General features: G+C 41.0%; 1 protein-coding gene across 4 annotated transcripts in view; it reads right to left on the bottom strand.

Moving 5' to 3' along the window:
* Positions 1 to 25,154, bottom strand: part of DNAH11 (dynein axonemal heavy chain 11) — a 359,611-nt gene that overhangs the window by 128,105 nt on the left and 206,352 nt on the right. For 3 of the 4 annotated variants that reach the window (XM_032592424.1, XM_032592423.1, XM_030308081.1), the window contains 6 exons: positions 23,299 to 23,538; positions 21,738 to 21,899; positions 21,273 to 21,466; positions 16,246 to 16,408; positions 14,604 to 14,727; positions 14,013 to 14,182 (listed from right to left, as the gene is read on the bottom strand). In XM_032592424.1, the coding sequence (XP_032448315.1) occupies positions 14,013 to 14,182; positions 14,604 to 14,727; positions 16,246 to 16,408; positions 21,273 to 21,466; positions 21,738 to 21,899; positions 23,299 to 23,538 (1,053 nt within the window). The remainder of the gene's footprint in view (positions 1 to 14,012; positions 14,183 to 14,603; positions 14,728 to 16,245; positions 16,409 to 21,272; positions 21,467 to 21,737; positions 21,900 to 23,298; positions 23,539 to 25,154) is intronic. The other variant, XM_030308072.1, reaches the window with a different exon arrangement.

The following is a 25,154-nucleotide window of genomic DNA, read 5'->3' as shown; positions in this document are numbered from 1 at the left end:
TTGGTCTTCTTCTTCAAAATTACTTTGGCTATTCGGGGTCTTTTGTGGTTCCATATGAATTTTAGGATTGCTTGTTCTAGTTTCGAGAAGAATGCTGGTGCAATTTTGATTGGGATTGCACTGAATGTGTAGATAGCTTTGGGTAGTATTGACATTTTGACAATATTTATTCTTCCAATCCATGACATGCTGTGCTACTTAAGAAAAAGAAATACTCTCCACACCTTTACAGGTAAGGTGGAATCAACTCGAGTTATTGCCTCAAGGTACATTACTATGGCGGGGGGAGGGGGGAGTCATCCTGATAATTTTCCCATTATATTTCCCTTAATTTCCTGAGATTAATACAGCAAAGGGTTTTTAAGTAATAAAAACACAGATAAGTGAAAACAGGGTGTTAGCTTATCTATAATTCACTTTTTGGGGTTTACTGAGGTATAAGTGACAAAATCTAAGACCTGAAAGTGCAAAGTGTGACGATTTTATACACATAGACATGGTCAAAGGATTCCCCCCATTGAGTCAATTAGCACAACCATCACCCCATATTTTTATCTTTTGTGGTCAGTGTTGTTGAGAACATTTAAGTTCTACTCTCTTAGTAAATTTAAATTGACACAACATGGTGCTTTCAACTGTAGTTACCATATACATGTTAGGTCCTGAGATCTTATTCATCTAATAATTGAAACGTTATGCCCTTTTACCAATTGCTCCTTATTTCCCGTACCCATTGGCATATTCTGCATGTAAGTGATACCATGCAGTCTTTCTGTTCCCTGCCTGGCTTATTCACTTAGCGCATGCCTTCAAGTTTAATCCCTGTTGTTGCAAATGACAGGATGTCCATTTTCCTGAAAATTCTATTTGCGTCTGGGTGTGTGCATATCTCACATTTCTTGATCCATTTGTCCACTGACGGACACTTAGGTTACTTCTATACCTTGGCTATTGTCAATAATGCCGCTGTTAACATAGAAGTACAGGTATCTCTTTAAGATAATGGTTTTGATTCCTTTAGCTATACTAGAAGTGGGATTTCTAGATCATATAGTACTACTATTTTTAAGTTTAAAAAAATTTTTTTACATTTATTTACTTCTGAGACACAGAGACAGAGCACAAGTGGGGGAGGGGCAGAGAGAGAAAGAGACACAGGATCCGAAGCAGGTTCCAGGCTCTGAGCGGTCCGCACAGAGGCAGACACGGGGCTCAAACCCACAAACTGTGAGATCATGACCTGAGCCGAAGTCGGACGCTCACTGAGCCACCCCGGTGCCCCAATCTACTATTTTAATTTCTGGAGCAATCTCCTTACTGTTTTCCATAGTGGCCGTACCAGTTTACGTTCCTGCCAACAGTGTATGCATCATCACCAGCAATTGTGACTTCTCATATTTCTGTTAACAGCCATTCTATGAGATGTGAGGTGAAACTATTTACTATTTAAATAGTTGGTAGAATTCACCAATGAAGCCATCTGGTTGTATATAACTTACCTTTGAAAAAACTTCAATCTAGTATGATATGCATGTGGATACTTGTTTATGTATTTCGGGCCACTGGTTAGTATCTAATGTAGTCCAATGGAAACTATAGAGGCTAGGGATGCAGAAGCAACATTTCACATGAGGGAAACCCACACTGCAAAGTCAGCTACCTGAACCCTCAGCTAAGTCCCTTTCATCAATGTAAATGGTTGATTAGCTGACATCATGAATACTGGATTTGATTTTATTTATTTGAGAGAGTGAGAGTGCACGTGAGTGCAGGGGAGAGGCAGAGAGAGAAAGAGTCCCAAGCAGGGTCTTCGGTGACAGCACGGGGCCTGAGGCAGGGCTCAAACTCACAAACCATGAGATCATGACCTGAGCTGATATTAACAGCTGGACGCTCAAAAAAAAAAAAAAAAAAAAAAAAAAAAAAAAAAAAAGAGTCAGGTATTTAACAGACTGAGCCACCCAGGTAGGTACCTTTGGAGTTGATTGTTTTACTGATGAAATGAGTAGTATTCAAGATATCTGAGGAAAATAAAAATATTATACTTCCATCTCTACTGCTGTACGAACAAAAGAGGAAATCTAGATACTGAAGTATTCCAGCAATTATACTACTGGCTTTTTGGACTTTGATTTTGAGCAGTCCTATGGTAACAGTTACAGAATGATTCTTTTTATGCGATTCCAGCTGAATCCTACCATGAGAATATTGCCCCAACTGCCCCCGAAGAATCCTTCTAGTAAGAGCTATTCAGTTTCCTAAAATAAAAGAGCTAAGACTGCAATAAGCTTACAGAGCTGGTTTTTAAAACTTTAAGACCTGTTTTAAGTTATGTGCTACACATAAACTCTATGTGTACCTGAGGTCAGTCTGAGACTTCCTTTCCTTAAAACACACCTTGAGTTGAGATAGTGGGGGACAAGAGCCCCCCCACCCTGGAACAGGTGTCATGTACCTGTAAGTACTGAAGGTCACTGAAATATATACCTCCTCCCAAAGAGTCCCTGACAACGCAAATGACCAAACCGGCTGAAGTTAGTTCCCAGCAGTGGACTGAAAGAAAGTCAACTAAGAAAATAAAGTCAAAATGCCTCAGACAGCTGTGTCCTTTTCTAAAAGCAATTCCCACAAGTAAAAAGCAAACCCTGAAATCACCATCTACGTATTTCCTACAGCTCTAACATCTGGACGTCAGAAACTTGCTTTTGGAATCCATACCATAGAATTTTCTATCCCTTTCTTCCCCCTACACAGGTGTTATGACTCATTTGCAATAACCCATTTTCCATTGTGCTTTGTAATACATTTCAATTTCTTTTGGGTAAGATCCCATCGTAAGTACATACTTATTTGTATATCACTAACAGGACTCAGTCCATTTCCTCTTGTAATGGAAATCTGAATTGCTACCGTCACTGCATTTTTTTTTCCAGTTGATATGCTGTCAGATAGAAGTAACCCTCCCACATATTTACTTCAGAAGCTTCTATCCATAACTTATGTTTGCATTTATCTTCAAAAGTCTAAGCATTTTTCAAGAATGATAAGATCTGAATCTTACTGAGAAAATTCTCTTAGGAACGGAAGTTTAGCATACAAACTCTTCCCTTGTTTGAATGTTTCAGTACCATTTTATCATCCTTATATTATCCCTCTATCAGCCCCTATCCAATAACCTTTTAATTTCAATTACCTTCATGAAATCCAAAAGCATCTTCAACATACACACATGCAATACATTTTTATGCTTTGTTTTCTTTTTAGATAACACACAGTGAAATCATTCACACACCCTTTTACTTGTGACTATTGGTCAGTGCCAATTTTTATAAGAGGTAGTATCTTACACTGGGAAATTTTACTTCTTTTTTTTCAAAAAACAAAACTCTTCAATTCAGAAAGAAATTGTACGTGGAATCTCAATAAAGAGCAAGGAGCAGGGCCCCTGGGTGGCTCAGTGGGTTAAGCGTCCGACTTCAGCTTAGGTCATGATCTCGCCGTTTGTGGGTTCGAGCCCCATGTCGGGGTCTGTGCTGACAGCTCAGAGCCTGGAGCCTGTTTTAGATTCTGTGTCTCCCTCTCTCTCTGCCTCCCTTGCTCGTGCTATCTCTCTCTCTCTCTCTCTCTCTCTCTCAAAAAATAAATAAACATTAAGAAAAGTTAAAGAAGGAAAGAGCAAGGAGCAAATCCATTCCTGGGGAGTGAAGACAGTAGGCGGTCTATGCCCTACTATATACTATCTACTCCCTACTATGTATTCCCATGTGCAGGAGGAGCGTATTCACTCATCACAGCTGCCCTACTTGATGCCAGGACCTGAAATGCCCACACACTACTTTGCAGACCAGTAGGCAGCCCCCACAGCCTCGTATAACAGTGTTCTGGTTTTTTTTTTTTTTTCAAACAGGCAATCGGATGCCTAATTATCTACTGATTGGACCCATATTTGAACCACATCATGAAGTTTGCGGCTTATGGTCTGTGCTGCTCTGCTAGAATGGCCGACGGTGTTTCTGTTGACACTGGGTGCTGAGTGCACACACACGTGCAGGTGCAGGAACAAACCTCGTATTGTGCTGGCAAACCCCACACCCAAAGGTAAGCAGAATGTTTTGGAAAACATCAACATGTTCTTCAAAATGCAAAGTTCATTGAATTTAAATGGGTAAGTCCTTCTGTCTTGGATTAAGCCCTGCACTTAACGCCAAATTCAAAATTTCTTTTATAATATGGCAGATGATGTCTACTCCTTCTTTGAGATACTTTCCAACCCTTTATCCCCCTCTGTGAAACTTTTCTTGTCCTGCATTTTGTTGTCTTATATGCCCCGTACCTCTCGCGCACAGAGTTGTAACTGCATACTTGGTTTCTGTGATTTGGGGGTTCGTGCCTGCCTTTCCGATGACAGTGGGCAGGTGCTGGCTCTTGCACACTATTCTATGCCCAGGGACCAGCACATCACAGGCACTCAGCCAATACTTGCTGAGGCCCCACAGACAGATGAAGGAGTCAACAGAAGGCAATGTGAAAAACTCTTCTGAGCAAAAATGAAATTTTGGTATCTGCATCCTAATTTCTTCTGAAGCTTTGCTGTTTTAGGAAATTTCAAGGAAAGTGAATCTCAGAAAATACAAGGTCACACTTCCATCTCTTTCTGAAGTTCTTTTCAATCTTCTTATGTAAACTGTATCAACAACACAAGGGCAGGAGTTAGGCTCCTCTATTCAGAAGGGTATGGTCCTGATCAGGAAAACACCGTTTGCAGGGCAGAGACGGGCAGAGCCTGGGCTCGGCACTGGGCAAGCTAGCTGTCAGACTGGGTGCTGCTCTCCATCAGCGCAAGTGTCAGAATGAGGGGCAGGAGGGATAGAAGACAGCACTTCGCAATGATAAAACCACCCTAGGTTGTCATCCCCACGAAGGAAAGGAAGCTGGGTGCTCTGCCTGCAAACCACATGAAGATCTAAAGAGATGAAACTTTACCGTCGTGTAAGGCTAAGGTTTTGCAACATCTTATTTTCTACTGGACAGGTGAGTATTTGAGCTTTTTATACAAGATCACAGACACCTCATGACAATTACTTGTGTGAATAGGCAGTCTTGTGGTTTATGCTATGAGCTTCTGTGTTAATCTGCAGCTTTAATGGCCGTGTTGCTTAACATCTCTGTTGAGACTGTCGGGCTCCCTAGACATGTTGCAGTGCGAGCCAAGAGCACATCGCCCACAGTATCTGTTGCCAAAGCCAACATATGAATTGAACTCTATTCTACTCGAGGAGGGAGAAGGAACAGGAACAACAAGAAAAGCTCCACTGGAACCTGAAGAAAATACTATGAAACCAAGAAAAATTTAAAAGCATCCAGCAGATTTAAAGGAAGATAATTCCACTGGAGTAGATAAGAACCTGGAAAAAAAAAGGGGGGGGGGACAAAAACTCATTTCACACTGTCCAAAGTCAAGAAGGAACATTATAAAAACCCATAGTAAGATTGGGGCACTTGGGTGGCTCAGTCGGTTAAGTGTCTGACTTTGGCTCAGGTCATGATCTTGCGGCTTGTGGGTTTGAGCCCTGCACTGGGCTCTGTGCTGACAGAACAGAGCATGGAGCCTGCTTCAGATTCTGTATCTCCCTCTCTCTCTGCCTGTCCCTTGTTTGTACTCTGTCTTTCTCTCTCTGTCAAAAATAAACAAACATTAAGAAAAATTTTTTAAACCCATAATAAAAGAATAGGCCAAGACAAAGGGACAGGATAAAACAAGGGGATTTACGAAAGAACATATATGATACAACACCTCTTTCTAAAAATGTTAAAAATATCTTAAGCCTACATTTAATCCAATGCTTAATGACAGAAAGCTAAAGGCATTCCCATTAAAATAAAAAATAAGCCAAAGATGCTACTGTCATCACTTAAAAGCTTTAAATGGTGTGCAAAAATTATGGATATTGTAATACACAGAAAAGAGGTAATTATTAGAAAGAAGGACTAGGGTACCTGGGTGGTTCCAGTGGTTGAGTGTCCGACTCTTGATTTGGGCCCAGGTCATGATCCCAGCGTTGTGGGATCGAGCCCCACATGGGGATATGCTCTGAGTAGGGAGACTAGTTAAGAGGCAGTCTCTCTCCTTCTCTTCCCCCGCCCCCCTCCCTCTCTTCCCCCGCCTCTCTCCTTGCTTATGCTCTCTCTCTCTCTCTAAAATAAATAGAAAGTAGGAGTAAAAATTCAAAGGTGATGGAACTGTCCTCTCAGCAAACTCTTAAGTACAAAACATAAAACCTACTGAGCGTTCAACGAACTGGCTGGTAAAACAAACAAATAAACATCCATCCATCCATCCATCCATCCATCCATCCATCCATCCATCCCTTCCTCCCTCCAATGGCATTCTTATCTGCCCACCACAATCTGTTAGAAAATTTGGCAAGAGAAAAAATACTATAAAATATTGAGAAAGAACTTAAGAAATGTGTAAAACATACAAAGATAGCAGCAGCTTTACTGAAAGTCAATGAAGATCTTTTGACTAAATGACAAGATGTGCTACATTCCCAGAGAAGATCATTATGAAGATACTTACTCCTCCCACATTCATTAACAAAGCTTAGGCAGCTCTAGTAATTCCCAACAAGGTGAATGGAGCTTAACCAAGTGAGTCTAAAGTTCGTATGCAATAAAAAAGGGTAAGTGACGTCAAACGACATTTTTGACGTCAAACGTCAAACGACATTTTTAAGAAGACAACATTTGCAATTCACACTATTGGGGAATAAAACATAAGTTTTTAAGTATACAGAAAAACAGTGTGAATGAATGGAAACATTAATATTGCAGATGTATCCATCACCCTCAAATTAGCCTATATGTTCTCATAGGGTTTTCTAAAATGCTAAGCTGATTCCACAGTTCATCTGGTGAAGGTACAAATAGCTAAGTAAATGTAGAAAAGGAAGAAGATATTGCTCTATCAGATTCCAGAATATAACACAAAGCTACAATAAGCAAAGCAGTGTGATATTAAAGGAAATTAAAAAAAAAATTTAATGCTTATTTATTTTTTGAGCAAGAGAGAGGCAGACTCTCCTGGGGGGAGGAGCAGAAGAGGGAGAGAATCAGAAGCAGGCTCCAGGCTATGAGCTGTCAGCACAGAGCCTGATGCAGGGCACGAACCCATGGACCATGAGATCACGAAGTCAGACGCTTAACCAACTGAGTCACCCAGGCGAAGCCCCCCCCCCCCCCAAATTTTTTTTTAACATTTATTTTTGAGAGAGAAAGAAAGTGTGAGTTGGGGAAGGAGAGAGAGGGAGACACAGAATGTGAAGCAGGCTCCAGGCTCTGAACTGTCACCAGAGAGTTCAATGTGGGGCTCAAATTCATGAACCACCAGATCATGACTTGAGCAGAAGTCAGATATTTAACTGACTGAGCCACTCAGGTACCCCAGTGGTGTGATAATGATGTAAGCAGGGATGAACAGATTCATGGAACATAACAGAGTCGAAAAACAGAATACCACATATTTAAACATTCAGTATATGAGGACAGCTAGCATTTCAAATCAGTGATGAAAGATTACATAATTAATGGTGTTTACAGAATTTAGGGATGGTGAGAGTAGAAAAGTCACCTGTATGGTACACAACAATCCAGGGTTAACCATTAAAAGTATTTTAAGTCAATTTAAATAGAATTCAGAAGAATATTTTCACAATTATGAAGTATGGAAATGCTTTCTCAAAAAGCCTTAACACACAAAATCATGTAAGAAAAATTAGACATTTTTTAACAATATAAAACAGAAGTCATCGTAAGCAAAGGCAGGATTACGATGAACTTGCAGAATCACTGGCAACATGTAAAGTAGGTGAGAACATTATGGACATCTGAATATTATCCAGATATGGAAAGAATTCCTATAAATCAATAAAACTGTAACAAACCATTAGGAAATTTGGTAAAGGATATACTTGAATAAAGGTGTTAAACAAATAGGTATCTAGAATAAAGTATGTTTGAGTGAAGTATTTCACCCCATACGCCCAATTCTTGGAATCATTTCTTTTCTATGGGAGCCTTCTAATAAAAAAAGGCAAAAAGGAATGTAAGGAAATAGTGACAGATGTGAAAAAACCATCAGTTCCGAATATGTACTTTCCATGTGTTTATACACATACAGAAAACTGGAAGGAGATATACCAATACGCATTCAGTAGTCATCTCCAAGCAACATAATTTAGCCCGATTTTTTTCTTCATATGGTTCTGTATTTTTTAATTCTCTACAATGAACACCTATTCTTATATTATCAGAAATGACTGTCTCATTGTCTAAAAATACAAATCACATAAGTGTATGTATACAAAGACACACACACACACATCCCTCAATAGACAGATATGTAACAAGACAGGTATCCAGAGTCTCAGGAAACAATGAGGGGCTCTTATATACGTTAAGTGCCCCCTTCCCTATGGCATCAGATGGCTGAGAAGGAAGACAAGAAAGAAAAGTTTTTGGGTTGACTAAAGTCAATGGTAGAGAAGATGAGCATACTATACTCTAGTTGCAAGATGAGAATTATGTGTGAAAAGATGCACACAGGGCGCCTGAATGGCTCTGTCGTTTGAGCATCTGACTTCTGCTCAGGTCATGATCTCGCGGTTTCTGAGTTAGAGCCTGAGTTCTGCGCTGAGTTAGAGTTGGGTTCTGCGCTGACAGTGCGGAGGCCACTTGGGATTCTGTCTCCCTCTCTCTCTGTGCCTCCTCTTTCTAACTGTCTCTCAAAAATAAATAAACATTTTTAAAAAATTAACAAGAAAATATGTACATATACAAACATGAAGGAGAGAAAGCATTTGGCATTTACTCATTGGCTTATTTCAGGCAATCCAAGTACTCACATCTGATAGGCATTAATGGGAAGTGTCCTGCGGATTGAGAAGTCACATTTTGTATGCCAACAGGTTCTCGCTGCCCTTGCACTCCAAATGGGTACTGGCTTTGGGTGGTGAGCATGGGTAATGGGGTGGCAACTTCATGTCATTTAGCTTGACCTGCCAGGTGTGCTCACCAACCCTGTAACACATTTAGCTTCCCAGGTCGCCCCGGTAGGAACGTAAGCAAGGCAAGTATCAGCTCATCGGGAATTCTGAGTCATTAGTACACGCTGGCGAGAATCACAACATATGAAACTGACACATGGCAAGCCACAACTCTTAAAAATCCAAGGATGTGAGGGTAGTATTTATGAAGAGAAAGAAGCTAAAAGGTGGCCCATTTTTATGCCATATTATTTGTCCCCCAGGGTAAGATGCTCATCACTATTCCTCTTGATGCAGCAAATGGAGTGACAAGGTCACAAGGACAGGAGTATTTGAGGGAGACATCCTATTCTTCCTTAGCATTAAAACACAAACTCTCTTATTCATTTCAGTAGAAAAGAGATAGATTATTCAAGTAGAAATCCTGTGGCAATAGGGGAAAAATGATCCATATCTAACACCAAAATAAATTCTAGCTCAGGGTGAGGTCAACAGTGAAGAAGGGCCTCTGAAAAGAGGTGAACATAAAACTGGTCTCGGCTTTGGGAAGGCCTCCTGAAGTGGAGTGAAAGGAAACAGGTGAAGGGAAAGATGAATTTAAAACATAAAAATGTTAAAACTTGGATACGTCAATCTGTACTGTACAAGTGTTAGTAAGTTCACGGAGCAAAACCATATAATTATCTCAGCAGATGCTGAAAAGGAACTTAATAGATACTTCCTTGACAAGATATATATTCTGAATCAAAAGCCAACAAAAGACTTAATAGTGAAACATGAGAAATGTCCTTATTAACGTAAAAACCAAGACAAAGTTTCCACTACCATCATAATTATTTAACGTTCAGTAAATTTAACAATGTAATGAGGGAGAAAAGCAGATAAACAGAATATTAAGAGACAAAATATTACCTGCAGGCTATGTGATATCAACCAGCTATCAGAAACTACCAGAGAGGCTGGTTATAAAAATAGCAGGTTATAAAATTTAAAAATCAATAGCTCTCCTATATACAAACAATATGCCATCAGAAAACCATGTGAAAGAAATATTCCCTCTACAAAAAACTTTATATAATATTTAATTCTCCCTAATATAAAATAAGCAGTCAGCACAATTACAATCAAAATGAAAATGGAATGTGTTTAGAATGTGACAAAATGATTCTGTTGTTTTTCCAGACATAGAGACATGTGAGAGCAAAGAAAAAGTAAACATGAATGGTGAGATATTAGATATAAAAATGTGTAATAAAACCTTAATGATTTACACAGTACAAGGCTAGGATCAGTAATACAGAGACTTATCAAGAGAACAGGGGCACCTGGGTGGCTCAGTCTGTTAAACATCCGACCCTTGATTTCAGCTCAGGTCATGATCTTACAGCTCATGAGTTCGAGCTCCACATAGGGCTCTGTGAGGACGGCGTGGAGCCTGCTTGGAATTCTCTGTCTCGCTCTCTCTCTGCCCCTCCCCTGTTTTCTCTCTCTTTCAAAATAAACAAACATTAAAAAAACAAAAGTTAAAAAAAATAAAGGATCTAGAAATAGACTCGATATGACATATAATAAGGATATTACCTTAAATCGTATTACTTTAAATCAGTAAGGAAGGAATACATGATGTTAAGAGAAAAACGTATCTTTCTGGAAAAAAACATAACGTGAAACCTCTCAGCTCACTCTTTACCATTTATGGTAATAAATATATTTTAGATGTAGTAAAGCTTTTTTTAAAAATAAGTTTATTTCTTTTGAGGGATAGCACATGCATGCATTCAAGTGCTGGAGGGGCAGGGAGAGGGAGAGAGAGAATCCCAAGCAGTCCTAGAGCTGTCACCGCAGAGCCCGACATGGGGTTTGAACCCATGAACCGTGAGATCATGACCTGAGTTGAAATCAAGAGCTGGACACCCAACCGAACTGAACCATCCAGGCACACCCCCCCCACCCCGCCCCTAGATAGAGCAAAGTTTTAAACATAAAACATAAAGGTATTGGAATGATGGAATCTGCTGTTATTCCAAAATCCACTTCTAATTTTATCCATAAAGGCCATGTGACAAGATCAAAAATTCACTTCCCCAGACTCCCTGGTAGGTAGAAATGGCAGGTGACACACTTGTGGCCACTAAGACGTCAGCATAGGGTCTTGGGGGGAAGCCTTGGTTTCCCACTCAGAGAACTCCCACATTGCCTTCCCCCTCTGTCTTCCTATCTGGAATACAGACCCCACTGCACTCATGTGGTGGTCACGAAGCAGGAAGCGTGAGGAAAAGCATTGGCAGAAAGGAAACAGGATAAAGCATAGGTCTCTAAGTTTGGGGATATTCTCTTATTTGCTGCCCAGGTGAACTCTCACTGCTTCTAGGGAAGAGTTTTATAATCTTGGAGAGAAAAATTTCCCTAAGTTCACAATCAACTCCAAATCCATAATGGAAAACACTGATTCATCTAATAAAAAACTTCTTAAAACTTTAAAGTTATAAACAAATAAACATGTATTGTATGTATATTTAAATGACAAATGAGAATTGGAAACATATATGAAATACATATATAAGACTAATTGCTTCGTATACATAGATGTCTTATAAAAAAACCGTGTGTAAGTCAATGGAAAAGTAGGCCCTTTATAGCTTAGCCTCAGAAGTTACTCAGCATGTCCGCATTCCCATACTTGTAAGCCTACCCTGATTCAAGAAGAAAGGAATTAGACGCTACCTGTGTGTGTAAAAAGCACATCAAAGAACTGGCAGGTGTGTTTTAAAACCACTATAAGCCATAAGTAATGGGGCACCTGGGTGGCTCAGTTGGTTAAGCATCCATCTCTTGGTTTCATCTCAGGTCATGATCTCACAGTTCATGAATTCGAGCCCCGCGTCAGACTCTGCACTGACAGCACAGGGCCTGCTTGGGATTCTCTTTCCCTCTCTCGTTCTCTGCCCCTTTCTCACCCTCTATCTCAAAATATATAAATAAACTAAAAACAAAACAAAACACTGTAAGCTGTAACAACTGAACTTAGCAATTCTCTTAGGAATTTATCCTATGGATAAAAGCAAAGTTGTATATAAAAGATGTAGGTAAAGAACACTCACTTTAGCATTATTTTTAACAATGGTTCTCAAAATTTCAGTGTGCCTCAGCAGTACCCAGAGGGATTATTAAAACATACATTGTGGATCCCATGCAGAGTTTCTGATTCAAGAGATCTGGGGTGGAACTGGAGAACTTGGTCTTTTTTTTTTTTTTTTTTTTTGAGAGAGAGATTGATAAAGAGAGAACACACAAACTGGGAATGGCAGGGGAACAGAGAGAATCCTAAGCAGGCTCCATTTTCATTGCGGATCCAGATGTGCGGCTTGATCCCATGACCCTGGGATCATGACCTCAGCTGAAATCAAGAGTCAGATGCTCAAATGACTGAGCCACTCAGGTGTCCCATGACGTATGAAGTGGGCAGACAGAGAGAGAGATAAAGAGAGAATCCCAAGCAGGCTCCATGCTGTCAGCGTAGAGCCCGACATGGGGCTCAATCCCAGGACTCTGGGATCATGAGCTGAGCCAAAATCGAGTTGGAGGCACAACAGACTGAACCACCCAGGCACCCAAACTTGCATTTATAGAAAGTTTTTAGGTAATGCTGATTTTGTTGCTCTAAGAACAGACTTTGATAATGATTTATAACATTACCATCTCAAATTCTATTATTGTACTTGTTTTTCCATTTCATCAAGAAAATGTGATCCAAATGTACCACCATGGAACAGGGAGAAATGTCTCGCCTTGTTATGACCTAGCAAAAATATTCTTAGTAACATCTTGATGGGGAGAAAACGCTTCGGGCAAGTGAACTGTAAATTCTGATCTAACGTCAGCCCACCATTGCTCAGTAAGATTAATGTGGGATTTAAAAGAGCAGGGCAGAAGAGAACCTTACAATCTCTCCAAGGGGAGGTACATTCATGGCTGCCACACTCCCCACCCCCTTTCCTTGTCGTTTCCAGGCTCTACTGAATCCTGGAGCCTGTTACTTGCCCGACAGGCCTGGCATCCTAGAAGTAACAGCAAAGTGGAAAGTGGCTAGGTTACTAACCATGTCTATACCAGGAAGCCTGAATTTTCCTTAAATTGGCTTCCTGCCATGAATTTGGAGGTATGTCTTAGAATACTTGATCTTTCCTGAGGCTAGTATTTGGTTATATTATATCCCTATGAGCAATACTGAAGCACAGAGCAGTCTGGAGGGAAGAACCTCCATTGACACTCAGATCGTCTGGTTAATACAGCTGAACTGCTTGCCTTGAAGTACTGACGTAATTCAGTTCCTTAATCCAACGTCTCCCACGGCTGCCTTCATGATTTACAACCCTTTACCTCATCCTAACTTACTTCCCAGCCTGATCCACCTTCTTCCCCTAAAACAAACCCTGTGTTCCAGTTATTCAGGGCAATCTTGGGTTTCTCCAAAGGTCTACAGGACAGTCCAACCCTACACTTACATAAATTGTTATGTCCTCTCCCTGAAGGATCCTCCCCACCCAGCGCTTCCCCATGGATTCCAATCCATGCCTGAGGCATGGCGTGTCACTTCCTCCAGGAGAGCCCACTGCAGGGAACAATGCTGTGCTTGCCTGTAACTCACGGTAATACACACATCAGTCCTGTACTGGAGTTATTTGTAAGGGCTCTTGTCTCCTTGAGCAGTGTCAGCTCCTCAAGGACAAAGACCACGTCCAGTTCAGTCGAGCAGCACGCAGTCTGCTCGGTGCAATGCTTTATAGATGCTCAGCATAAGGGAAACCTTCGGAAGGTATACTCCAGACACGGGCATGTAAAAATACAAACGTCCTTTCAAACGGAATGGATGAAATTCAAACTCACGGTATGCACCATGAAGGCGAACCATGTCAGAGTTCCAATGGCAGGTTTTAAACATTATGCATGGAAGCAAGTGTTTCTTACCTTGAGCTGTAGCTGCACCCTGGACAGAAAGAATTTCCAGCAATTCTCTCTGGAGTCCACCATGCCTAGACCACGAACTTCATTACGAACTCCAGAAATTATGTTGTCTACATCCTCATCGCTGAACAGATCCGGAATTTCTCCTGCCCCCAGAGGAGTGAGTAGAGTTACTGAAAGGCAGTCACAATTTCAATTTTAGATAAGACTTTTTAATGCTTGGATTGCTTTATAATACAAAGTTCAGTTTAAATGATAAAGAGTTGGAAATCAGAAATGCAATTCAATTTTTTTTCTTTTTTGTATTTACAAGCCACATGGCACTCGGGGAACGAGCTGTGATGGACACACCCACTGAGTGTGTACGTGTAGGAATAACATTTACTACTTTCCTCAAGGCTCCTCCAAGCACCTTACAACTGTAAGCAGACTAAGAAAGCAATACACGTCAAATTAGTTAGGTTTACGGGTTTCTCCCCAAAGACTGTCCCAGCAAACACCTCAAAGACAAATTATCTCTCTTTAAAGTTCACTGCAACTACAGATAATTTGTCATGGGGGAAGATCTTTCAAGGAATGTGTTGATTTAATCACCTGATGCCAGCAAGTCATTAATCAGCACGAGAAAGCTCTCATCTAGAACCTGGGCATCTGTCAGCAGGAACACAGTGGGCATGTTCTTGGCTCCAGTTCTGATGTACAAATTGGCAAGATCTACCTGTAAGGAAAGGAGGCCATCATTCATGCGTTGTTGCGATGCTGATGTGATGTTGCGATGGTGCTATGTTTGTGTGGGCTGGGAAGCACTGTGTAACAACAGCGAGAAAGAGGCATGTTGTACTTTCCCCTTGTCTACCTACATGTTCTTTCCTCTTGGAGACCCCACATGGGGGTCAACAGCATGACATCACCTCCATCTCTGGCAATACAACAATGAGTGCCATGTCTGGGGCTTAATGGAACATAGGGATGAAAATCAGTGGCCGACGGATAACTCCCTCCTACTAGTCCGAAAATGAATTTGGCGATGCCTTTGCCAAGCAACGTGGTAAAAGGAAAAATCTGCTCATTTCAACAACTGACTATTTCAGGGAAAACAGTTTTTATTTGGTTATGTACTTAGTTTTGCTTAGAAATATTGAAAGCATGTGATTTATTTTCCCTTTTTGGGTGAAAATGCCCACATTTCACCCACTCATCACTTTCCACAAACCTTGAATATTACTTTGTAAGTACAGTTCTGATTAAAGACCCAAATTAAAAAAAAAAATGATGTTTCTTTATTTTTGAGAGACAGAGAGAGTGCGAGTGGGGAACGGGCAGAGAGAGAGGGAGAGACAGAATCTGAGGTCGGCACAGGGCTCGACATGGGGCTTGAACTCACGGACCATGAGATCATGACCTGAGCTTAAATCAGATGATCAACTGACTGAGCCATCCAGGCACCCCAAAGCCAATTTTTTTTTAAATTTAAATTTTAGTTGGCCAAGATACGGTGCATATTGGTTTCAGGAACAGAATTCAGGGGTTCATCGCTTACTTACAATGCCCAGTGCTCATCACACCAAGTTAAAAAACCAATGTTTAAAAAGCACACGTATTCCTGTCAATGAATCATTTTCATGATTCATTCAAAATGGAAGAAATCTACTTGCATTTGTGAAGGCAGTATCTTTTTCTGCCCCTTCATTATATAGGAATACTAAAAGTGTGGAACAGCAAGTGTGGTCAATACAAAGGAAAAACCATGTTGGTTATAAGTACTTTTTTAATTAAAAATGTTTATTTATTTATTTTGAGACAGAGATAGAGGCAGAGAGAGAGAGAGGGAGAGAGAGAGAATCCCAAGTACCCTCCGTACTGTCAGCACAGGGCCCAATGTGGGGCTTGATCCCATGACCGTGAGGTCATGATCTGAGCTAAATCAAGAGTCGGATGATGAACTGACTGAGGCACCCAGAGGCCCCTATAAGCAAGTATTTAATACAGTATTTTCTGAGTCAGGTCTATAGGCTTATAGGCTTATATATCTATAATCATTTATAGAATTTTACTATTATAAATTTACCATGAAGAAGCAAGAGACAAAGGTACCTAAATCAGCAGAAACTTTCCCCCTCTTGGCGGGGGAAGCGTTGGCCAAATCGGGGAGTCAGAGCTGACACAGGCATGCTACCAGCTCCTGCTTTATTGACCAGGCAGGAGGGCAGAGGGACCACCTGCCACCCTCACTCACCCGGAGTTCTTGGATTCCGAAGCCTTGGGTCACAGTGACCTGGAAGACCTCAAGGCTGCAAACGTAAGCTGCCAGGCGGGACAAGCTCTTCTTGCCAGTGCCGCCCACTCCGATCAAGAGCGCGTGACCCTGAGGGGTGCGAAGGATTCGGCTGATGCGGCACCTGGAGAGAGAAGGCACACTCAAGGCTGACGAGCTTAGGGACTAGGTCTACTTTACTTTTTAGAAACGTTTCTACACACTGAACCTGAATTTTTATTTTAAACCTTAAGTCCTCTCTCATCTGCTTCCACATCAAGGATGCTCCTTCCCTGTGCCCTCACACTGGAGGCCTAACAAACTGTCCTGCTAACCACATCTTGGACTCATCGCTTTCTTCCTGTCCATACACAAGGTCTTTTCGTCAAGTGCCAAGTTTTTCCGATTAGCAAGAAAGACCCCAACTTCACCAGCATCCAAGTCCAGCAACTTGTGCCAGAAACTTCTGCTGTGAAATTACTTTGGAAAGAATGGATTTGTTTTGATCAACAAATATCTCACATGTGACTGACTTCACGCAGATTAAACACCTGTCTCTATGATTCTTACTTCCTTTGCACTAAAGCTCTGTCTGTCCTTGGGCACTCTAGAAAATTCACTGAAATCTTTCAGAATCACTCAATTATATCTCCAGCAAGTCCAACTAGTCCTTTGCTCTGTATTATTGAGGAGATTCTGAAGGACTAAGCTACTGATATCATCCCCACATTTTACAGTTACGAATAAGCTAGCTTTAACATCATCTTGAAGAAATATGTCATAATTATGTTATGAATACCAAGAACAGCAAAAACCCCAAATATAAGCATACAGACACCCACATGCAAAAAATCAGACAGCATCACGTCAGTTCTAGGTTGAATGTCAACTTCCAGCCTTCGATGATCCACCTAGATGGTTTTCACAAAAGCACTTCCAGATAAAACAAAGCTGGGATCACTTATGCTGGGAATGGCACCTCTCCACTGAAAGCCTTCAGTAACTAAAAAGACAGCTTAATTTTACAAGCTTAGCCCTTCCAGTGGGTTTTACCTTACATGATCACACAACAAAATCACCTCAGGAAAGCCGAAAAACTACTCTAATGCAGGTCAAGCCCGAAGTTACAAAGCAGTTTCCCTTTCATTTTAACATTTGCTTCGAGGTTTGTACCTCACCAGGTTCTTAAGCAAAGTTCCTTTCTGCAAGCCCTCCAGGACGTGCTGTGAAGTCATCTCTCACCCTGAGTCACTCAGCATACTCCCTGATCAAAGAAACAGTCTACCTTTGTAGGCCACTGAGGAGCCCAGGTTGAAGGATTTTGTGACAAGAGTCTCTCCTCCAGCAGCAGCAGGAGATCTCTTTCACCTGCCCCATAACGTACGTACATAGTGTATCCCAGCCGAAGCAGGAACAGTGTTACTAATACTTCAATTAGCACCATAGTCAAATTCTGACCAAAACCACGGCATAACCAGAGGACTGCAACCACAAAGGGATCAATGAAACCATCGATACTTAACATGCTTATAATAACTCATGATGGGGAGGTCTCCAAAGTTTTTCTTGAGCACTTGGGCTATAAACATTTTCAAGAGCAACTTCTAAAAACTGGATTCTCCACCTTTCATGTGTATGTGTGTGTTCCAAATTCCTTCTTCCCATACTTCCTTCTTTCTTGACTTATTTTTAACCATGATTTCATTATTTTAATCTTTGCCAGAAAGATTGTTGGAATCTTTCACTTTGGAAAAGCCAGTGTTATCTACTGAAAGGTATTCCCTCAGATTTATATTGTAAAGTCCTAACCCCTAGTACCTCAGAATGTAAGCTTATTTTGAAATAGGGTCACTGAGGAAGAAATTGGTTATGTTATGTAGTAAGGTGGGCCCTTTATGCAATCCAACCAGTGTCCTTATAAAAAGGAGAAATTTGGAAGGAGACATGCACAGAGAAAGAATACCATGTGCGGATTGGAGTTAAGCTGCTATAAGCCAAGGAACTACCAGAAGCTAGGAGGGAATTCTGGAACAGATTCCTTCATAACACCTTCAGAAGGAACGTGGCTCTCTGTCACCTCAATTTCAGACTTTTGGCCTCCACTGTGAGGCAATAAGTGTCTGTTAATCTAAACCATCCATATGTGGCATTTTGTGACAGCAATGCTAGCAAACGAATAGAGCAGTGACCAATGATGGTGACCAGGAGAACAATAATGGACGTAAAGACGTACCCTGCTTCCTACCCAGCAGCAGCAATGGCAAGCTGCTGAGACTATTCCACAAATACTGTCACTCCTGTGCTCAAATCTGTTGAAAAGCTTCTCACTGCACGTAGAATAAAACTGGAACTCCTTCCTCTGGTAACACTGGAAAAAACTGGCACCAATAAGACCCACTGCTGCTTCTCCTTCTGTGTCACACACTGCTCTCTCCACTTTTTCTCCATGCTGCAGCCATGATGACCCCTTTTCTGTTTTTGAACCTTCAACCCTGGGGTCACATGAAATGTGCCCTTACCTAGAATGTTCTTCCTTCAAATCTTTCTATGCTTAGCTCCTGCTTACCATTTGATCTCACTTTAAATATCACCTCCTCACGGAGTTACCCAGACCCTTTTTGGGAATGTGCATACTTAGTACTTGGAATCGATCTATTTCCTAGCATGACATATCACTTTCTGACATTTTCTTGCTTATTTGTTCATATCCTTATGTGTCTTTCAGCATCACTAAAATATAAGCCCAACTAGAGTAAGGACTAGACTATCTTGTTTGCTGCTGTATCCCTAGTGCCTTACAACCCTGTCTGACAGCAAGGGAGCTATGGATGGTTGCATGATCTGTGCACTGCCCAAAAAACCCAGTCTAGGAGGTTAGAGAGAGCCTTGTCAGCCAAACTCTACACCAGAACAGGGGCATCTAATTTTCCGCCAAGCAAACATGCCCCTTTCCTTTTCTAATTTGCACAAAAGTAGTGAAAAGCCTGACACTGTTCCTGTTTAGCACTCGGGAGGCACTCCATAAACAGGATTTACCAATGACCAGCAGTTTCACTTCATCCTGTTTCTGCCCCTTAAGAACCTTATGGCTTTGAATATCTCCCACGCCTTCCTCTTTCTTAGTTTTCTTACCTAACAGGGCTGCAGTGAAATGAAATTATGGCTGTGACCACCTATCAGAAAATAGTATACTGACATATGACATTACTAAGATGTGACCTTGGACTTGAAGACGCATTCCAAAGCTGTAATCATCAAGACAGTACGGTACTGGCACAAAAACAGATGCTCAGATCAATGGAACAGAATAGAGAACCCAGAAGAAATGGACCCACAAACATAAGGCCAACTAATCTTTGACAAAGCAGGAAAGAATATCCAATGGAATAAAGACAGTCTCTTCAGCAAATGGTGCTGGGAAAACTGGACAGCGACATGCATAAAAATGAACCTGGACCACTTTCTTACACCATACGCAGAAATAAACTCAAAATGAATGAAAGACCTAAACCTGAGACAGGAAGCCATCAAAATCCACAGACAAAAACCTCTTTGACCTTGGCCGCAGCAACTTCTTACTCAACATGTCTCCGGAGGCAAGGGAAGCCAAAGCAAAAATGAACTATTGGGACCTAACAAAATAAAAAGCTTCTGCACAGCAAAGGAAACAATCAATAAAACTAAAAGGCAACTGATAGAATGGGAGAGGATATTTGCAAATGACATATCAGATAAAGGGTTAGTATCCAGAATCTATAAAGAACTTACCAAACTCAACACCAAAAAAACAAATAATCCAGTGAAGAAATGGGCAAAAGACATGAATAGACACTTCTCCAAAGAAGACATCCAGATGGCCACCTGACACATGAAAAAATGCTCAACATCACTCATCATCAGGGAAATACAAATGAAAACCACCATGAGATACCACCTCACACCTGTCAGAATGGCTAAAATTAACAACTCAGGCAATGAAAGATGTTGGCCAGGATGCGGAGAAAGAGGATCTCTTTTGCACTGCTGGTGGTAATGCAAACGGGTGCAGCCACTCTGGAAAACACTATGGAGGTTCCTCAAAAAATTAAAAATAGAACTACCCTATGACCCAGCTATTGCAATACTAGGTATTTATCCAAGGGATACAGGTGTGCTGTTTCGATGGGGCACATGCACCCCAATGTTTATAGCAGCACTTTCGACAATAGCCCAAGTATGGAAAGAGGCCAAATGTCCATCGAAGGATGAATGGATAAAGAAGATGGGGTGTGTGTGTGTGTATGTATACACACACACACACACAAATGGAGTATTGTATGTTATAACATACATACATACATGTATATATACATGCACATATATGTATGTATATATACGTTCATATATGTACATGTATATATACATACACACATGTGTATATGTATATACACACATACATACACACACAATGGAGTATTACTTGGCAATCAAAAAGAATGAAATCTTGCCATTTGCAACTCTGTGGATGGAACTAGAGGTTATTATGCTAAGTGACAGTCTGAGAAAGACAAATATCATAGGACTTCACTCATATGAGGACTTTAAGACACAGAACAGATGGACACAAGGAAGGGAAGCAAAAATAATATAAAAACAGGGAGGGGACAAAACATAAGAGCCTCTTAAATATGGAGAACAAACAGAGGGTTACTGGAGGGCTTGTGGGAGGGCGGATGGGCTAAATGGGTAAAGGGCGTTAAGGAATCTACTGCTGAAATCATTGTCGTGCTATATGCTAACTAACTTGGATATAGATAAAAAAACAAAAATGAAAAAAAAAAGTTCTCTGGGAAAAATAAAAAAAAGATGGTGATCTAACTTAGAGAGACACTTACAGTTTTATACTGGATGGCAAATGAGAGATAAGAACTACCAGCTCAGAGTACTGAGTATGATCTACAATCAAACAACGATTGTGGTGACCCAGCCATTTTTACATTGTGAAAAACCATCACGACTTGTCAACTCACACATGCTGCATGGCATCTTCAAACAGAACCAGGTTCATGACAGCATTCAGCTCATTGTGGCTGTCTAAGGCTTCTGTAAGAACTGTCCTCAGCACCTCCCAGTCCTTCACCGGCAGGTAACGTGGATCTTGCCCACCGTGTGCAAAGTGGCAATAGATGAGGGGCTGTTGAAGCAGCGCATGACCATTTGCACCCTGCAGGAGGAGGAAAAGACAAGGATAGTCACAGCAGCCATCCAGAATGATTCATCTGGAAGCGCAGGGGCCCATCAAGGGAAGAGCATGCAGGTCAGTCCATGAGCAGATAGGTGGGATGTTCCCAAGCACAGACGGTGTACATTCCGGAATCACAATGGTTCCAAGCAAGGTAAGTATCTGCACAATTCATTCACATGCGTATCTAACTCTGCCCTGACACCAGTTAGTGCCAGAGTGAATGGCCACCTCTGACACTCCACACGCTTACTTCAAAGTGTTTATAAGCAGTTTCCAGCATTTTTTTCTGAAACAAATCACAATCCTTTGGGTCTACCAGTTTGTCTCCATAAACACGCGAAGATTCGTGAAGCCACAGGTGTATTAAATCATTTGGACATTTTAAGCATTCAGGAGAAGCAAATAAAATCCCCTACAAAGAAAGAATGGGAAAAATTAAAAACTCAGAAATGGATAACACTCCAAGATAGTATTTTCCTTTACCATTTTAACTGTATACTAAATTTAGTAATTTATTACTTCAAAAGAAATATTGTCAGTAGAATTATTATACTGGTAGTTTTACTCTCTGGTCAGTAATATCTTAAAAATTTACTAGCATTATACCCAGTTTTGGAACGTAGCTAAGATTGTATTTCAAAAGCCAGCCCCGGAAATAAACACCTCATTAGAGGACTCGCGTCTATTAAGTCTTTCGACAGATCAAGTTTCCCCAAACTGTTTTACAAACAGCTACCATGAATGTCACAGGATCAAATTTTTTAAATTCTAATACTGTCTGATATCAGTTCATCTAACCCTTCCATTTTGCAGATGAAGAAAACGACACCAAAAGTAAATTGCCCAAAATCACACTTTGTGGGTAGATGCGGAATCAGCACCAAAACGTTTTGCCTCCTGCCCTCCTTCAACACTGCCCTCCACTATCTTGGATTCACACAGAGCCACGTCTTTGCGAGAGAGTCGGCTGGCTCTAGACTTAGGAGAGAACACAGCGAGTTGTCGACAAGTAGTTGCAAGCGCTAAACCAACGTTTGGTGATATCAGGTGTACCTGAGAGCCCGAACATAAGCAGTGACCAGGCCTCTCATCCCATGTCACCTATGGCCTTTCTTCCCCTTTTTACCCTAAGATTAAAAATCCACTTTTAAACCACACCGTACTGAGCACAGTCTTTCCAGCAGGTGCTAGAACGACGGCCATGAGAATGAGTGGCCCACGTCCTCAGGAAGCTGGCGCCTGATGTGGTGTTATGGTCGTGAGGCAGTTGCGGAATGACAGGCCATAAATAACCCTCCAACCACTTTTACTGTATAAGGTAGATCATACCAGTTAACTTTTTTTTTAACTCCATGTTTCAATCCCCTCTTTGGAATTTCCTTTCTAAACCAAACACATAAACACTGTCCTTGTACCAGGTAAGCAAAGTAAGTGTCAAGGTCAAATCAAAATAATTAAGCAGTGTAAGAAATTCAAGCTGCTTTTGATGGATGTTTAAAAATCACACTGCATAAATATAACAAATAACAAACGATCCCCCTCATTTGGCACAAAATGAGGCACTCAAATATTTATATGGAATACATGGACCTAAGTCGCTACACAACCTAGAGAAACCACTAGTCCCATTGATAAAATGGGAATAAACCTGCCATCCATACTTCACAGAGAAGTTTATGGTTTAAAAATCAAAGAATACACCCACAAAAGTATACAGCATTCTCTTAAATTAAGTTCCAGAAATGAACACCATTAATATTACTATAATCATTCCTCCACCCAAGATGCATAACCCAGGGCTGTCAAGATACCTGGAAGATGTTTGATAGGTCTCTCAGATTAAACAGGTAATGGAATTTAACAGCTGTGGGTAAAAAGTTTTGTGTCATCATCTGATGAAATGCGATTGTTGCCTGTATCAAAGAGGGGCCACTCCTGAGAACTGAGGGACCAAATGCTTGCTGCTGGAAATGGAAGTTAAGAATTTGGCTATAGATGGTGTGTAGTGCGTCCAAGGAGGGAAAGTTGAATGCAAACACAGTGAAATGTCTCTGAAAAACAAAATATAAGAGTTGCATATTATTAGGATTATAATGGTACCAGGAGATTGTGCAAGAAAAAAAAAAGGCCCAATTATTATTTTTTAAATCCCTCCCTGTACCCATTGCTACATAACTGGGGTGCCCTCCTCTCTGACTCTGGGCCTAGCCATATGACTTGATTGAGCCAACAGAGTGAGGTGTAGGTGGCAGTGTGCCAGTCACTGTCAGAAGCCTGTATGCTTCCACTTGTTGTTTTTTTTTTTAAGATCTTATTTTTAAGTAATCTCTATACCCAACATGGGGCTCGAACCTACAACCCTGAGATCCAGGGCCACCCGTTCCATGGACTGAGCCAGCCAGACACCCATCCACTTGCTCTGTTAAGGCTCTACCTTTGTCATGAATTGTACAAGCCTACTGATGGATGAGAGGTCCATGAAGAAGAGCCACATGGCCCCTACCACTTTAGTCAAAGCCACCACAGATTTGCTGATAGTCAACTCCTGGACACATCGATGACCCCATCCAAGATCATGAGAGCCACCCAGCCAACCCCCAGCTGATTCCAGATAAGGGAACAAGCAACACTTGCTGCTGCATGCTGTTGTTTAACATATGTTAGAGTTGGTGGGGGTTGTTGTTACTACAAGCTTATATGCACACACAAAACATGCACATCAATATTTATTTGTATCAGCTTTATTCATAATTCCCAAATGTGGGAACAACCAAGGCATCCTTCAATAGGTGAATGGATCAACAAACTGATGTACCTATACGATGAATATGAAGTAGTGATAAAAAAAAAAATGAGGTATCAAGCCAGGAAAAGACATGGGAAAACCTTAACTGCATATTTAAATGAAGTGAAAGAAGCCAATCTCAAAAGGTTACATACTATGGGATTTCAACTATATGATATTCTGAAAAAGGTAAAGCTATGGAGACAGTAAACTGATTAAATGATCGCCAGGGATTCAGGAGGGAGGGTGGATGGAGGAAAATAGGTAGAGCACAGGGGATTTTCACCACAGTGAAACTCTTCTGTATGGTATTTTCATGGTGGATACCCGACATTATACATTTGTCAAAACCCACAGAATACACAACACAAAGAATGAACTCAAATGTAAATTTGTGACTTTGGTTAGTAATAATGGATATTGGTTCATCAACTGTAACAACTGCAGCACAGTAACGTAAAATTTTATATAATAGGGTAAAATGAGGTGGGAGGAGTGTGAGAGAGTACATGGAAACTCTCAATACTTTCAACTAAAACTCCTCCGTTTCTAAACTTGTACCTGCTCCTAAAAATACTCTATTACATGGGATGCCAAGGTGGCTCAGTCAGTTGAACGTCCGATTCTTGACTTTGGCTGGTCATGATCTCACAGTTCTTGATACTGAGCCCTGCACTGGGCTCTCACTGGCAGCACAGAGCCTGCTTGGGATTCGCTCCCTCTCTCTCTGCTCCTCCCCCACTTGCTCACATGTGCTCTCTTCTCTCTCAATAAATAAATAAATAAATAAATAAATATTAAAAAATAGTCTATTAAAAAAATAGCTTACATGCTTATTAACCAAATGTCCAGTAGGAACCCTCGTTTGTATTCACAGCACCA

Source organism: Lynx canadensis, chromosome A2 (assembly GCF_007474595.2).
Source record: "Lynx canadensis isolate LIC74 chromosome A2, mLynCan4.pri.v2, whole genome shotgun sequence".
In the NCBI taxonomy this organism is placed as follows: Eukaryota; Metazoa; Chordata; class Mammalia; order Carnivora; family Felidae; genus Lynx; species Lynx canadensis.
This window is presented reverse-complemented; position numbering and strand designations above follow the sequence as displayed.